Here is a 16,300-nt window from a genome sequence, read left to right on the forward strand (position 1 = left end):
TAGTGGTAAGGCTGAGGGCTGAGACAGAAAGAATATTTGAGCACAGGAGGTGAAGGCTGCAGAGAGCGATGATCGCACCACTATACTCCAACCTGGGCAACAGAGCAAGACCCTGTCTCTAAAAAGAAATAAATGAATAAATACACACATTTTTTTTAAATGCTAAAACCTCCTCATTAGTATAGTGGCAAGTAAAAATAAATAAATAAAAATATAAAAACAAAAGAATAAATGCTAAAACCTATGGGTGAAAGTTAGATGACAAATCAGATGGTCTCAGAGTAACTCCCTGTGTTAATCTGTTTTGTGTTGCTGTAAAGGAATACCGGAGGCTTGGTAATTTATAAAGAAAAGATGTTTATTTGGCTCATGGTTCTATAGGCTATACAAGCATGGTACCTTGGCTTCTGATGAAGCCTCAGGAAGCTTTTAGTCATGACAGAAGGGGAGGGAAGCAAGTGGATCACATGGCGAGAAAGGAAACAAAAGAGAAGCCAGGCTCTCTCAAACAAGCTCTCACATGAACTAACAGAGGGAGAAGTCACTTACTACCGTGGAGAAGGCATTAGGACATTCATGAGGGGTCTGTTCCCATGACCCCAACACCTCCCACCAGGCCCCATCTCCAACAATGGGAATCACATTTCAACAAGAGATATGGAGGGGACAAATACCCAAACGATACCACTCCCTGAAAATGTTTATTAATTACAATAGGAAAAGACTAACTTTACTAACACTAACTTCACAAACACAAGCTTACTGAATGATCAAATAACATCCCCAGTGACAGCATAAGTGAACATCATGTGCCACCTGAGGGGGGAAGAGTACTACATTATTTCTATAATATGACAGCCAAAATTCTATGACCTGAATCAAATAATGAAACATCAGACAAACTCTAACTGAAGGGCAGTCTTCAAAATAACCCATAATCTTCAAAAGCATCAAACCCATCAAGGTCAAAAAAGGACTAGGAATTGTTCTGGAATAAAGGAGCCTGAAAGGATATGACAGTGAAATGCCAGGCTTGGATCCCTGTGCTACAAAGGACGTTATGAGGACAAGTTGTTAAAGCCTAAACAGGATCTCATGGTGAAGGGTATATGGGAATTCTTCATACTGTTCTTATGACTTTTATGTAGGTTTGAAATTTTTATAAAATAAAAATAAATTTTTGGCTGGGCACAGTGGCTCATGCCAGTAATCCTAGCACTTTGGGAGGCAGAGGCAGGCAGAGCACTGGAGGCCAGGAGTTTGAGACCAGCCTGAGTAACATGGTGAACCTCCATCTCTACTAAAAATACAAAAATTAGACGGGCATGGTGGTGCACGCCTGTAATCCCAGCTACTCAGAAGGCTGAGGCATAAGAATTGCTTGAACCCCAGAGGCAGAGGTTGCAGTGAACTGAGACTGTGCCACTGCACTCCAGCCTGGGCAACACAGCAAGACTCTGTGTCAAAAAAAAATTTTTTTTTTAAATCACTTTCATTAATTACTATAGTCTGAATGTGTCCTCCAAAATATATATGTTGAAACTTAATGGCCAATGTGAAAGTATTAGGAGGTAGGATGTTTAGGAAATTATTAAATCTTGAGGGCAGAGCCCTCATAAGCCAGACTAGGGCCCTTATAAAATGGTGTAAAAGGATGGGTTCACTCTCTTCCACCCTTCTGTCATATGAGAACACCCAGACAGTGCCATCCACGAGCAACGAGGCTTTATCAGACACCGAATATGCCAGCACCTTGATCTTAGACTTTCCGGCCTTTAGAACTGTGAGAACATGAATTTCAATTCTTTATAAATTAAATTACCTAGTCTCAGGTATATTGTTGTAGCAGCACAAACAGACTAAGACACTGACGTTATGAAATCCTGTATCTATTGCAAGATTTTCCATTTTTCTTGGTAATAAATTTGCATCATGGATAGTTTATGAGAAAATATGTGAAAGAGACTAAATGCTATTGACTCATTGGATAGGAATAAACATTAGCATTAAATGAAGAACGTTACTTGAATATGGATTAATCTTACATGTGGTTAGTTCATTAATGAATATTTTTTGCATCAGGATGAATTTTATTTCTTTATACAAGCCATACCTATGGGGCTGCATATCTTTATTTATTTATTCTTATATTGTCTCTTTTAATGCTTACCATAAACCTGTAAGTGTTATTTTTTTTTTTCTTTTTTAATTTTTTGAGACAGAGTCTTGCTCTTATTGCCCAGGCTGGTGTACAATGGGACGATTTCGGCTCACTGCAACTTCTGCCTACTGGGTTCAAGCAATTCTCCTGCCTCAGCCTCCCAAGTGGCTGGGATTACAGGCACCTGCCACCATGCCTGGCTAATTTTTGTATTTTTAGTAGAGATGAAGTTTTGCCATGTTGGCCATGCTGGTCTCGAACTCCTGACCTCATGACCCACCTGCCTCAGCCTCCCAAAGTGCTGGGATTACAGGCGTGAGCCACCGTGCCCAGCCTAAGTGCTGTTATTATTATTAACCTCTTTTACAGATGATGAAAATGAGGTTTGGAGAGGTTAAGTACTGAGTTCACAGAGCTGCTAAGTCACAGAGCTGGGCTTTGGAACCAAGAAGTTAAATTATAGAACTTATTCTCTAAACAGTAACAAATTATTTGAGTAAAATGTAAGCCGTCTCATTCTTTCATTCATAGCAAACATGTATGCTTATTGATAGCAACAGAGAGTTGGAAGAAGCATACAAATTGCCACATTAATTCCTACCTGTGTCTGCCTCATTGCCCGTTCCACTCGGCGTGTACTTCCTCTCTCAAGTTTTGTCCGGAGGATCAAGGCCGATGTCTGAATGGCCCAGAACTTTGGTTGTGAAAGCAAACACTGATAGAAGCAGGAGGGAAAAAACATAGAAAAGAGATAAGCTAGGTGATCTCATTCTGAATAGGACAAAATTAAGTCTTCCAAAAATATCAGGGTACAGTTAAACACAGATTTGAAAATCTTCCCAGTGAACAAAAAGTTCTCTTTTTCTCAATTTATATTACAGAAATCATTCTAAAACATATGAGAATGCTTTCTGGCATTCGTTAAGGTAGGGAGTCTCCAATTTTAATGAAAATGCATTACTAGAAGGGGCATCTTAACAAAGACTGGCCTGTATCAAAACCGAATATGCACACAGTGAAACCTAACCCCAGAGAAAGCTGTGACCACCATTACTCAGAGAATATAGTAGAAACCATCCAATATGATCACAAATGTAGTGAGAAACAAAGCGAAAGTACTGGATAAGTGAAAACAGGGACAAAATGTACTATGGATAAACACTGACTCCTTGGTATAATGAGCACAATTTAAACTTTCTTTGATGACAACTTGGAATTTGATACTGTCTCTGGGTTATCATTCACAACAATTACTTTCAGTAAAGATTACTACAAATAGAGGAGAAAGACCTGTTTGTTTATCTGAAAGTTGACGCCATCCTTGGTCCTTCTCTTGTTTCAAAAAGTCAGGTCTGGAAAACATCTTAGAGTACAATTAACCACTGAAAATGTAGCTACTCATTAGAAGCACCTGGGACGTTTGGTATTCTAAAAGCACATCAGATCTCTGAGAGCAGGATGTGGCTGGCAGTTTTGGTGGCTGTTTTTTGTTGTTGTTGTTTTTTTGAGACAGGAGCTCACTCTGTCACCAAGGCTGGAGTGCAGTGGCATGATCACGGCAAGCTACAACTTCGGCTTCCTGAGTTCATGCAATCCTCCCACCTCAGCTACCCGAGTAGCTTGGAAGGCAGACCTGCACCACCATGCCCGGCTAATTTATTTTATTTTAGTTTTGTAGAGACAGGATCTCCCTATGTTGCCCAGGCTGGCATCAGTGTTTTTTAAAATACCACTCCCCTCCCCCACCCCAAGTAATTCTCAAGTGTAGCAAACTTTAAGAACTATTAGGCTAAGATAAAGTATTTGTCTTTTATCAAATTCATTCATAACTCCAAACTCTCATTAAAGGTTAGCAAGAAGTCCTTCAGCCTATAACTCCTTACAGTTCATTTCACTCATTTGTATTACCTGCTTGACTCCTATAGGCATTTGAATTTTTAACCTCTAATCTAGACTAACTAACTTCTAATCTAGACCAACCCCCTTACAATTAAGAGGAAAACGAAGCACCAACAGGTTAAATTACCTGCTCAATATCACACCTCTATTAACAGCAAAAGCTGGTACTAACACTTAGTATCCTAAGCCCCAGAACACCTTTATATTATTTTATAACATTTTCTCCAAATAAACTTGTGCTCATTTAAATAGCTAAATTAAGATATGACTACTTCCTGGACATGGATGATACTACCATAGAAACATTAGAAAGTAGAGTAATGTAAAAAGAGTACTCAGTAAAGAGCCTTGGAGATGGTGAAGGAAGAGGATTAGGTAAAGAATACATGAATAAGAGAGGAGAATCAAAAGAATGGAACCTTAGTGAAATTTGTTCATTACTTCACTTGAGCACCTACTCCCTACGTGGCAGTGTGTACTAGGCCCTAAGGACAGAAGAGCAAACAAAACAGACAGGATCCCTGCCCCCATAAAACATACATTCTAATCTTATTATTCTATAATTAACTTTGCAAATTAAAATATTTTTATCCCCTTGAAATATAGTTTCCAAGATTAATGTATAACTTCATCTCATTGGCCTCCATTAACTTAAATCTACAAAAAGAATGAATTTACTGACATAAATAGGTGCATATGGCCCTATAAAAATATGAATGATGAAAGAGAAGACATTAAAAAAACTAATTCTTTAAAATGTGCAACACTACTTGTCAGATTTTATTATAAAATGTGATCTCAAGAATTTTCAGGCAGGGCGTGATGGCTTACACCTGTAATCCCAGCACTTTGGAAGGCTGAGGAGGGTAGATCACCTGAGGTCAGGAGTTCGAGACCAGTCTGGCCAACATGATGAAACCCAGTCTCTAATAAAAATACAAAAAGTTAGCCGGATGTGGTGGCAGGTGCCTGTGATACCAGCTACTCAGGAGGCTGAGGCAGGAGAACTGCTTGAACCTAGGAGGTGGAGGCTGCGGTGAGCTGAGATTGTGCCATTGCACTCCAGCCTGGGCAACAAGAGCAAAACTCCGTCTCAAAAAAAAAAAACAAAAACAAAAAAAAAAAAAACAAAGAATTTTCAAAGGAAAGGACTTTTCTCATTAGGTAAATCTGCAAAACTGATTCCACTACCGACAATGGGTCACATCACTGTCTTCATTTTCTTTTCATCTTATTAAAGGGATTATCATCTGTAATCCCATGACAACAAAATGGAAGAGTACTGAGGAAAGGGCTCTGTAAAACAGTGGGAAAAGTCTGCAGAGTAAAAGATCAAGAGGCATCCCAGCTCCACCGAGTGACCTGGGGAAGTTACTCAATCTCCCTGGATGTCTCATTTTCCTCCTCTCTAAAATTGGAGCAGCATTCCCATCTCTCACAGAATTGGGTGCATTAAGTAAGTATAAATAAGTAAAGCTTAATGGAGCCTATGAGAGTTCCCACTGAAGAGCACATCTGGCCCCTCCAGGAGCTCCAGTGTTAAGCTCACCCTTAACAGAAAATCTCTCTCCGGAGTGGGCATGGGCAACAGTGCTCACCTTCCAACCACACTGATCATTCTGCCAGCAACTATGGTGCAGCTCAGCCCATGAGCTTGTAAGAGTTAAAACCCACCTTTAAAAAGGTTGTCCCAAAGGCTTGCACAACAAAGGGATGAAATATCTTCCTCAGATAAACAACAAAGTCACACTGTTTTCTACACTGGTATGAGAACAGGAGGCTTGCCTAAGATTTTTATTTGAAGGTCAACCAAAACATTCTCACTAAACACTGAAAATAACATACAATCTGACAGACATTTGAAAAGCTTTGAAGAAGGAACTAACTGGATAATAGCATCACTAAAGAATGTAATGATGTCTACTTGGCTGGGAGATATAAAGACTTGAGAAAGTCTTTCTGAAAGAAAGCAATTGCACATAGGCTATATTCAATATATTTTATAAAACACTGCTGCCCATGAGGTGAGAATTGATCATAATATGGGACATTGGGTAAATAAGAAGAAAACTAAACAGGAAATATGTTGATTTATGAAGCTCTATTGACTTATTAGAAAATGGCATTTTAAAAAAATTTCAGCAACCAAATGCAATGGAGAGAACACCAATCTAACCTACCTAAGCAGCAGGCCAACCCCAGCTGGTGAGAGCTCAAGCCATAATCTACACAAACATCTGGATAGAGTTAACTCAGAGTCTTCACCATGTCCCCCAACAGGGGGTTACTGCTCTTATTTCCATTCCATGTAGAACTTGAGAAGCGATCACCCCAATGCCTACAAGGCTGGCTCTGTCTCATTTAGGTCTTGGCCTAAATGCCACTTTGTAAGGGAGCCTTCTCAACCACCTCATCTAATGACTCCACCTCTATTCAGTGATTCTTTATCACTGCATCTAGTTTGGTTCCTCCAGGGCAGAAGTCCCAGCTATTTGATTCCTAGTGCCTTACATACTGTCTGGTACACTGCAAGAAAGGGATAAAAAGAGGGACAAAGAAATAGACTTTTCCTTTGTCTTCTGTTACAAAGGGACAGGGGCATAAAAAGGTGGTTCTTCTGAAACAGAAATGTAAACTAACAGTGACTGGTGCTTATGAAAATCAATCTAATAGATTCTTTTTTGGAGCATTCCCTAGATAGAATTGGGAACATATGCTCCCAAGGACACAATATTGTAAATAACAACTAGCTATCATGACACAATACTTTTATTACTATGACCTAGGCAATCTGGGGTCTACATAGGCTTTTGTAAGGCAGCTCAGAAACTTAAACACCACTTAAAATGTTTTTTCTTTAAGACAACACATACCACATGCTAAAAAAAGAAAAAAGAAAAAGAAAATTACTTTACGGCTGGGTGAGATGGCTCAACTATAATCCCAGCACTTTCGGAGGCTGAAGCGGGAGAATCACTTGAGACCAGGAGTTTGAAATCAGTCTGGGCAGCATAGCAAGCCCCTGTCTCTACAAAAAAATTTATCAAATTTGCTGGGTGTGGTAGCATGTCCAGGTAGTTCCAACCACTCAGGAGGCTGAAGTGTGAGGATCACTTGAGTCCGGTCAAGGCTACAGTGAGCTATGATCATACTACTGCACTCCAGCCTGGGCTGAACAGAGTGAGACCCTGTATCAGAAATAAAAATCGTAATATTCCATTTGCTTCATGGCAAGTAAAAATTAAGATTAATTATTACTGGCCAGCCACAGTGGCCACTTTTGGGGCTGAGGCAGGCAGATCACTTGAGGTCAGGAGTTCAAGACCAGCCTGGCCAGCATGGTGAAACTCCATCTCTATTAAAAATAACAAAAATTAGCTGGGTGTAGTAGTGCGCACCTACGATTCCAGCTACTCAGGAGGCTGAGGCATGAGAATCGTTTGAACCCAGGAGGCAGAGGTTGCAGTGTGCCAACATCATTCCACTGCTCTCCAGCCTGAGTGACGGACTGAGACTGTCTCAAAAAAAAAAAAAAAAAATTAATTCTTTCCTAAACTAGCTTGAATTCCTCTACCGTCCCAGCCATTATCTATGTGCCCTTGAAAAAGCAGGTTAAGCTCTGTGGGACTAAAGACGTCTTATTCATAAAGAGAAAAATGTAGACTAAAAGTTGACCAACCACCTCCAAAATTCTGTAGTAAGGAAGAGAAATTAAGTAATGAAGGGAAAATAAATTCCTAAGTTCAGTTTCGTCGGATTTGGGTTATTTTCTATTTTAACATTAAGCTAAATGCAATTATTACAAACTTCATATTTACTGAAATATCTTATAAGCACATTTCTTTACTATTCAGTAAAAGTGTAAGAAAGAAGTACTTGAGAACAGCGAAATTGCTCAGATGCCAAAAATTAGTAAAGATAAAAGAAGAGGTTGTAATTATCAAATCGTGACTCATCAGATTTGGAATGGTGTCTTACATATTAAGAGGTTAAATAAGCACAGAGTTTCAGCCTTGATTATAAGAGGCAATGCGTGACTGAGTACATAGACCTAAATATAAGCTAATATAATTTGTTATTACCATAGAATTCTAGCTACCCACTATTTCTTTTTGTTGGTTTGTTTTTGAGACAGTGTCTCACTCTGTTGCCCAGGCTAGAGTGCAGTGGTGCAGTCTTGGCTTACTGCAACCTCCGCCTCTCAGGTTCAAGTGATTCTCCTGCCTTAGCCTCCCTACAGGCACTTGCCATGACACCTGGCTAACTTTTTTAATTTTCTGTAGAGACAGGGTTTTGCCCAGGCTGGTCTCAAACTCCTGGGCTCAAGCGATGAGCCCACCTTGGCCTCCCAAAGTGCTAGGATTACAGGTATGAGCCACCACGCCCATTGGCTACTCACTAATTCTGTGAGTGGAAAACAAAATACATCAGGGAATAACAGGAACTGTAAAACTTTTAGTGACCGCTGTGCATTCTGTAGAAGATACTTTATGCTATCTTTGTATGAAAAAAGTAAATCTAAGCATTAGAAAAAATTCTCTCCAAATTAAATATAGTATTCCACATGATTCAGCAATTCCATTTCTGGGTCATGCCTGAAAGAACTGAAGTCAGATATTTGCAGACCAATATTCCTGGCAGCATTATACACATACCCAAAAGGCAAAAACAACTCAAATGTTTGTGAAGGAATGGATGATAAAATGTGGTATAGGCTGGGTGTGGTGGCTCACGCCGGTAATCCTAGCACTTTGGGAGGCCGAGGTGGGTGGAACACTTGAGGTCAGTAGTTTGAAACCAGCCTGGGCAACATGATAAAACCCAGTCTCTACTAAAAACACACAAAAAAATTAGCTGGGCGTGATGGTGGGTGCCTGGAATCCCAGCTATTCGGGAGGCTGAGGCAGGAGAATTGCTTGAACCCGGGAGGCGGAGATTGCAGTGAGCCGAGATCGCACCACTGCACTCCAGTCTGGGCGACAGATCAAGACTCTGTCTCAAAAAAAAAAATAAATTAAATTAAAAAACAAAAAACAAAAGACATGGTATAGAAACAACAGAGTATCAATCTGCTTTAAAAAAGAATCGCATTCTGATATACACAACACAGATGAACCTTGAGGACACCATGCTGAGTGAAATCAGTCACAAAAGAACAATTTTTTTTTTTTTTTGAGGTGGAGTCTCGCTCTGTCACCCAGGCTGTAGTGCAGTGGTGCAATCTTGGCTCACTGCAACCTCTGCCTCCCAGGTTCAAGCAATTCTCCTGCCTCAGCCTCCCAAGTAGCTGGGATTACAGGTGCATGCCACCACGACCGGCTAATTTTCGTATTTTTATTTATTTATTTATTTTTTATTTTATTTTGTTTTTTGAAACAGAGTTTTGCTCTTGTTGCCCAGGCTAGAGTACAATGGCGCCATCTCAGCTCACTGCAACCTCCGCCTCCTAGGTTCAAGGGTTCAAGCGATGGTCCTGCCTCAGCCTCCCGAGTAGCTGGGACTACAGGCGTGCACCATCACGCCTGGCTACTTTTTATATTTTTAGTAGAGACGGGGTTCCACCATATTGCCAGGCTGGTCTTGAACTCCTGACCTCATGATCTGCCCACCTCGGCCACCCAAAGTGCTGGGATTACAGGCGTGAGCCACCGCGCCTGGCCTGACTTTTTATATTTTTAGTAGAGATGGCATTTCACCATGTTGGCCAGGCTGGTCTTGAACTCCTGACCTCAGGTGATCCACCCTCCTTGGCCTCCCAAAGTGCTGAGATTGCAGGCATGAGCCACTGCACCTGGCCTACAAAAGAACAAATATTTTATGATTCCCCTTAAATAAGGTACCTAGAGTAGTCAAACTCATAGGGATAGAAAGTACAATGACAGTTGCAAGGGCTAAAGGGAAGGGAGAAAGGAAGTTATTGTTTAATGGGTGCAGAGTTTGGGAAGCTGAAAAAGTTTTGCACATGGATAATACTGATGGCTGCACAACACTGTGAATGTACTTAATGCCACTGAACTGTACCCTTAAAAATGGTTAAGATGGTACATTTTGTGTTATGTATATAAAAAAACATGTATTTTACAAAACCATTACTGTTAAAATCCTTAAAAAGACAGAGCAGGCTGGGCGTTAGGGGCTCACACCTGTAACTCTAGCACTTTGGGAGGCCAAGACAGGAGGATTGCTTGAGCCCAGGAGTTTGAGATCAGCCTGAGCAACACAGCTAGACCCTATCTCTAGAAAAAATAAAAAACAACAACAAAAAAATTAACTCAGTGTGGCAGTGCACATCTCTGGTACCAGCTACTTGACAGGCTGAGGCAGGAAGGTCGCTTGAGCCTGGGAGGTCCAGGTTGCAGTGAGCTGTGTTCATACCAGTGCACTTTGGCTTGGGCAACAGAGCAAGACCCTATCTCGAAAAAAAAAAAAGCAATCTTACATTCAAATTTAGTATTGCTAAAAACATAAAACATATAAAGGACAAAAATATAAATACACCCAAAATAATATTTCATTACTTTTTTTAAGCCACTAATAATTTCTTTCTTTTTTTTTTTTTTTAATAGAGACAGATCTTACAATGTTACCCAGGTTGGTCTCGAACTCCTGGCCTCAAGTGATCCTCCTGTCTTGGCCTCCCAAAGTGCTGGGATTACAGGCATGAGCCACTAGGCCCAGCTACTAATAATATTTTTTATGAAGCATCCAGTATGCATATATACAATGCTCCCAAATTTCAGAATTTTTTTCCCAAATGCTGGGTTATTTTAGCACATGAAAAGGCTCTGATATGTTTCCATATAATTATAGTAAACACTTTATTTTTAATTATTTATTTCTCCCAAAGGACACATTTTTATGAAGATACAAAATACATGTTAATTCTTTATGTCATATTTTTATTCCAATAATTCATACTCATATTTCAGAAATGCTATGAAAATTTCTGAACAGTTCACTCTAAAACTGGTCCTAAATAACAGAGGTTACCAAAAGGCTGACAACTAGAGAGTTAGCCTCTTGTTCTGAGAAAAATGCAGTAACTACTCAACTGCAAAAGCCACTAAAACGGTGGTTCTAACCAGAATTTTATTTGTTCTGGATACAAGTTTCCTGTTTCTGCTGTTTTGTTATTTATTTTATTTATTTATTTTTATTTAAAAAACACATAACACATTCTATGTGCTGGTCAGGCACTGGTCTAAGTGCTTTACAACAGTAATGGTATCTTTTCATAAAAAGAAGTGCTAACTATGGTCCAGCATATCACTTTTTGTTTTGTTAGAGCTTTACTGTCCTGTTTGACTGTCCGAAGGTCTCAAAGATGTTCTCCTACATTCCTCCTCTAAGAGCTTTATAGTTTTGCTTTTCACTTTTATATATTCGATCTATCTGGAATTACATTTTATATACAGTATGATGTTAAGATGCCCATTTTTCCTATAGAGATATAAATTATCTAGTAATTATTGAAAAGTCTATCCTTTCTCACTGTATTACAACTCCACCTTTGCCATAAATCACATGAACTGTATATGTATGGATCTGTTTCTAGACCACTGGCTGATTTATATTTCCTTGTGTCAAAAAGTCTTAATTCTGTGTTTTTAAAGAGCATAAAAATAACCTCGAGAGCTTGGTAAAACACAGAGTTCTTGGCTCCAACCTCAAAGGTTCTGATTGAATAGGGTTTAGGGTGGAGCCGGAGAAATTCCATTTCTAACAAGCTCCCAGGTGACGCTGATGCTGCTGGTCCAGGGACCCCAATTTGACAAGCACTGTCTTAAAATGGGTCTTGCTAACTGACAGTAGAAGCTCTGTTCTTCAAGACTGCCTGAGCTATATCCTTAGCCCTCTGCATTTCCATATGAATTTCAAAGTCAGCTTTAGTTCCATGAAAAAACAACAGAAACAATAAAAACAACAAATTCAAACTGCTGGGACTTTCTTAAGGATTGATTAATTATGTAGGTTAATTTGGAAAGACTTGAAATTTTAAAACATGAAGTCCTCCATGAACAAGACATATCCCTCCATTTATTTACATCTTCATTAATTTATCTTAATTATGTTTTATAGATTTTTTTTTTTTTTTTTTTTTTTTTTACAGAGTCTCACTCTGTTACCCAGGCTGGAGTACAGTGGTGCCATCTCAGCCCACTGCAACCTCCGCCTCCTGGGTTCATGCGATTCTCCTGCCTCAGCCTCCCAAGTAGCTGGGATTACAGGCGTTCACCATGACGCCTGGCTAATTTTTTTTTTGTATTTTTAGCAGAGACAGGATTTTACCATGTTGGCCAGGCTGGTCTTGAATTCCTGACCTCAAGTGATCTGCCTACCTCGGCCTCCCAAAGTGTTGGGATTACAGGTGTAAGCCACCGTGCCCAGACAGATTTTTAGTATAGAGATCTTATAAATCTTTTGATAGGCTTATTCCTGGGAATTTGATGTTTTTTGACACTATTACAAATGCTTCTTTTCTCTTTTTCATTTTTAAAAACTGTGGTTAAAATACATATAATGTAAAATATACCATTTTAACAACTTTTAAACACACAGTACAATAATGTTAAGTACATTCACATTATTGTACAACCAGTCTCCAGAACTCCTTTCATCTTGTAGCTGAAACTCTATACCCATTAAACAACTCCCAATCCCCCTTCCCCCAACCCCTAGCAACCCGTACTGCTTTTTGGTTCTATGAATTTTGACTACTCTAGGCACTTTATGTGGAATTACATAGTTGTAAATGCTATCTTATTTTTAACCATGGATTCTATTAACTGTGGTAATTTGATGAAGTATCAGCTCACTAAATTATAAGTATTTGGTTAAAAATCAAAATGGGTTTGAAAAAGAACCCTAAGAAAGTTGGTGGATTCATAAATCCCCGCTTTCATGGCTGGGTGCGGTTGTTCACACCTGTAATCCCAGCATTTTGGGAGGCCGAGACGGGCAGAACACTTCAGCCCAGGAGTTCAAGACCAGCCTGAGCAACATGGGGAGACCTGTCTCTACAAAACAAACAAACAACAAAAAAAACCTAAAAAATTAAAAAATAAAATCCCCACTTTCAGAATTCTTCACTGCTGAAGAACCTCATGCCATTTGCAACCATGTACTTATCCATGAGATGGAATTTCCACCACTTTTACACATCAAAACAAAGGCCAGAAACCACTTACAAATGAGTGATAACATTTGTGTGCCTGTCTTAGGAAAAGTTCTCTCATTTCTTACCTCTCATTGACCAAAATCCATAAAAGGTGACCCATCGAACCAGTAAACTTTTACAAGTATATAATTTTTCATATACTTTTATTATTTTTATGATTGTTGTGAATAGCGAAATAAACTTTAGTAATATTTATTTTATTCATAGTTATAATGTTTTATAAATTAAAGAATCAATTTAGCAATTGTTGATAAGGTATGTAAGAGGATATTTTGAGAACAAAAGAGAGGCATTCATTGAAGATTAAGAGATGCAGGCCAGGCGCGGTGGCTCACGCCTATAATCCCCGCACTTTGAGAGGCTGAGGTGGGTTGATCATCTGAGGTCAGGAGATCAAGACCAGCCTGGGCAACATGGTGAAACTCTTGTCTCTACTAAAAATACAAAAATAAGCTGGGCGTGGTGGCGTGTGCCTGTAATCCCAGCTACTTGGGAGACTGAGGCAGGAGAATCACTTGAACCTGGGAGGCGGAGGTTGCAGTGAGCCGAGACTGCACCACTGCATTCCAGCCTGGGGAACAGAGCGAGACTCTGTCTCAGAAAAAAAAGAAAAGTAAATATTCATATGATGACGAGCTATATATGTACATAAGAGGGACTTATTATTTTATTCAGCAAGCAATTTCCCACTGTATGGGCATTTCCCTCATGCCCCAGAAAAGTAGCAAAGAAAATTCTGTACCACCATCAAAGAGGATTTAGAGTGTTGTTTCTATTAAAAACAAATTTCCTTTTCATTCTTATCACTACACATTTCAAATAATCTCCTTCCAAAGGTCACTAGGATCTCTTCAGATGACACACAACCAGGCTACTCCTTTAAACAATGAAAGAGCTTTCAGATAGCTGCTTTTTCCACACATAAATCAAAGCCAGCTCGGAGCTCTCCTTGTGCATGATTGTTGGTACACTAAAGCCAAATCGAAGGATGCCCACCCAGGTCATACTGACCTCCCGAAGCAAGGAACAAAGAAATACTATAAAAAGCACAACTACCCCTGCTTTTTCATTATCTACTTAAAAAAGCATTCATTTTTGAAATCAGTACCAAATGACAGTAAGTTTAAAATTCCAAGTTTAATCTATAAATAATTCTCAGTAGAAGTGGAAGAGCAACCCAAATCCCCTATCCTTGCGAGGGAGGTCATTTAAAAACTTGCTCAAATCTATTTTTCCCTAAATCTCACTATTACCCTCAATGAAAGGACCCATATACAACTTACATTCTCCCATCTCCTTGCCTTTGCTTATACTATATCACTCCATCTAAACCCTATCTGTTGTTCAAGTTGCAACTCAAGTCCTCCCCAAGTGAACAAAGCCTTCTTTGACTGCTCAGTCCTAAATATTGTCTTCCTTTCTTAGCAACTAGGGGATATCTTTATCTGTGCTATAGATTTGTAGTTTAAACTGCCTAGTATTGCTAAGTACAGTTTCATAAATTTATCTGACCTGGGAAGAAAACATCAGAATTCCAACTGATTCCCAACTAAGATAATGAAAATGCCTTCAAAAAAAATGATATATCTTAAGCAACTTGTATTCATTAAAGAACATATGTATCTTCCTTTATCCATAAAGCCAAAATATACTGACTGACCCCTTCATCTGTGACTTTTCTCTTCTTAAAAGTCCTTCTTGATCTAGAATCCTCAAATATCTATTAGTCCATCTTTCCTTCTCACTGCCATTCTTCTCCAACTGTGGTTGTCAAAGCCTTTTCTGTTTCTATTAAGATAATCATTTGGTTTTTCTCCTTTGCTCTATTAATAAGGTGAATTGCATTGTTTCATATTAAACAAATTCAACACCTTTCATTATAAAAACTCTTAGTAAACTAGGAATAGAAGAGAATATCAACCTGATTAAGTGTATCTAACTAAAATCATTAATGGTGAAAAGTAGTCTTTCTCCCCTAAGCTCAGAAAAAAGGGAAGATTGTCTGCTTTCTTCACTTCTCTTCTCGTTGAACTAGAATCCCAGTAGTGCAATAGATAAGAAGATATGAAGAAATAAAAGGTATACAGATTGGAAATTAGGATATAAACTACCTTTATGCATAGGTGACATGTTTATATCATAGAAAAACTTGTCTAAAACAGCTGTGCCCATCCCATTCTTAGTCTCTTAACCTGCTTTATAGTTCTCCTCAGCACTTCGTGAAATAGCTGGTTCTCTCTTTGTCTACTCTGTATTTGACATAAACTCCAGAACAGAAAAGGCTTTGTTTACTGCTATATTCCCAATGACTAGTACAATACCCGTATATATTATTTAGTAGATATATATATTAGCTGAATCAATAAATGAAAAGTACATAATATGTTTTTATATGCCCTTTAAAATTTGTTAACACTTTGTTAACACTTTGTCAATTCCTTTACAGCACATGTAATAAATAATGAGGAACATTTCCACAGTTACCTAAAACACACATAATAAGATGATGCACACCAAAGACTTCGGAGGATACTGAAGTGGGAAAATAAAACACGCAACCAGAGGACTCATACGACTAACACCTAACCAGTTCCAACAGGGTGTGTAGGAAATAGTAATGTGAAAAATTTATATTACAGTACAAAATAAGCTAGCTTTTTTTGTTTTGTTGTGTTTTGTTTTGTTTTGTTTGTTTTTCAGGCAGAGTCTCGCTCTCTGTCACCCAGGCTGAAGTACAGTGTGGCTCACTGCAACCTCTGCCTTCCGAGTTGAGGCGGTTCTCCTTCTCTGCCTCCAGAGTAGCTGGGGTTACAGACACGTGCCACCACACCCGGGTAATTTTTGTATTTTTGGTAGAGACACGGTTTCACCATGTTGGCCAGGCTGGTCCGAACTCCTGACCTCAAGTGATCCACCTGCCTCGGCCTCTCAAAGTGCTGAGATTACAGGCATGAGCCACCTCACCCGGCCACAATCTACCTTTTCTTTCTAGCCAGTAAAAGTATTTTATTTTGCCTTATCTGAAAAATAACAAAGGAAGAAAACATCAGGTCTTTATTAAC

General features: G+C 39.1%; 1 protein-coding gene across 4 annotated transcripts in view; it reads right to left on the reverse strand.

Moving 5' to 3' along the window:
* The window catches only part of TTC27 (tetratricopeptide repeat domain 27), a 176,952-nt gene that overhangs the window by 109,374 nt on the left and 51,278 nt on the right, over positions 1-16,300 (reverse strand). For all 4 annotated transcript variants that reach the window (XM_074011997.1, XM_005576159.4, XM_065527199.1 and 1 more), the window contains one exon: positions 2,763-2,876. In XM_074011997.1, coding sequence (XP_073868098.1) covers positions 2,763-2,876 — 114 coding nt within the window. The remainder of the gene's footprint in view (positions 1-2,762; positions 2,877-16,300) is intronic.

This window comes from Macaca fascicularis, chromosome 13 (assembly GCF_037993035.2).
Source record: "Macaca fascicularis isolate 582-1 chromosome 13, T2T-MFA8v1.1".
NCBI lineage: Eukaryota > Metazoa > Chordata > Mammalia > Primates > Cercopithecidae > Macaca > Macaca fascicularis.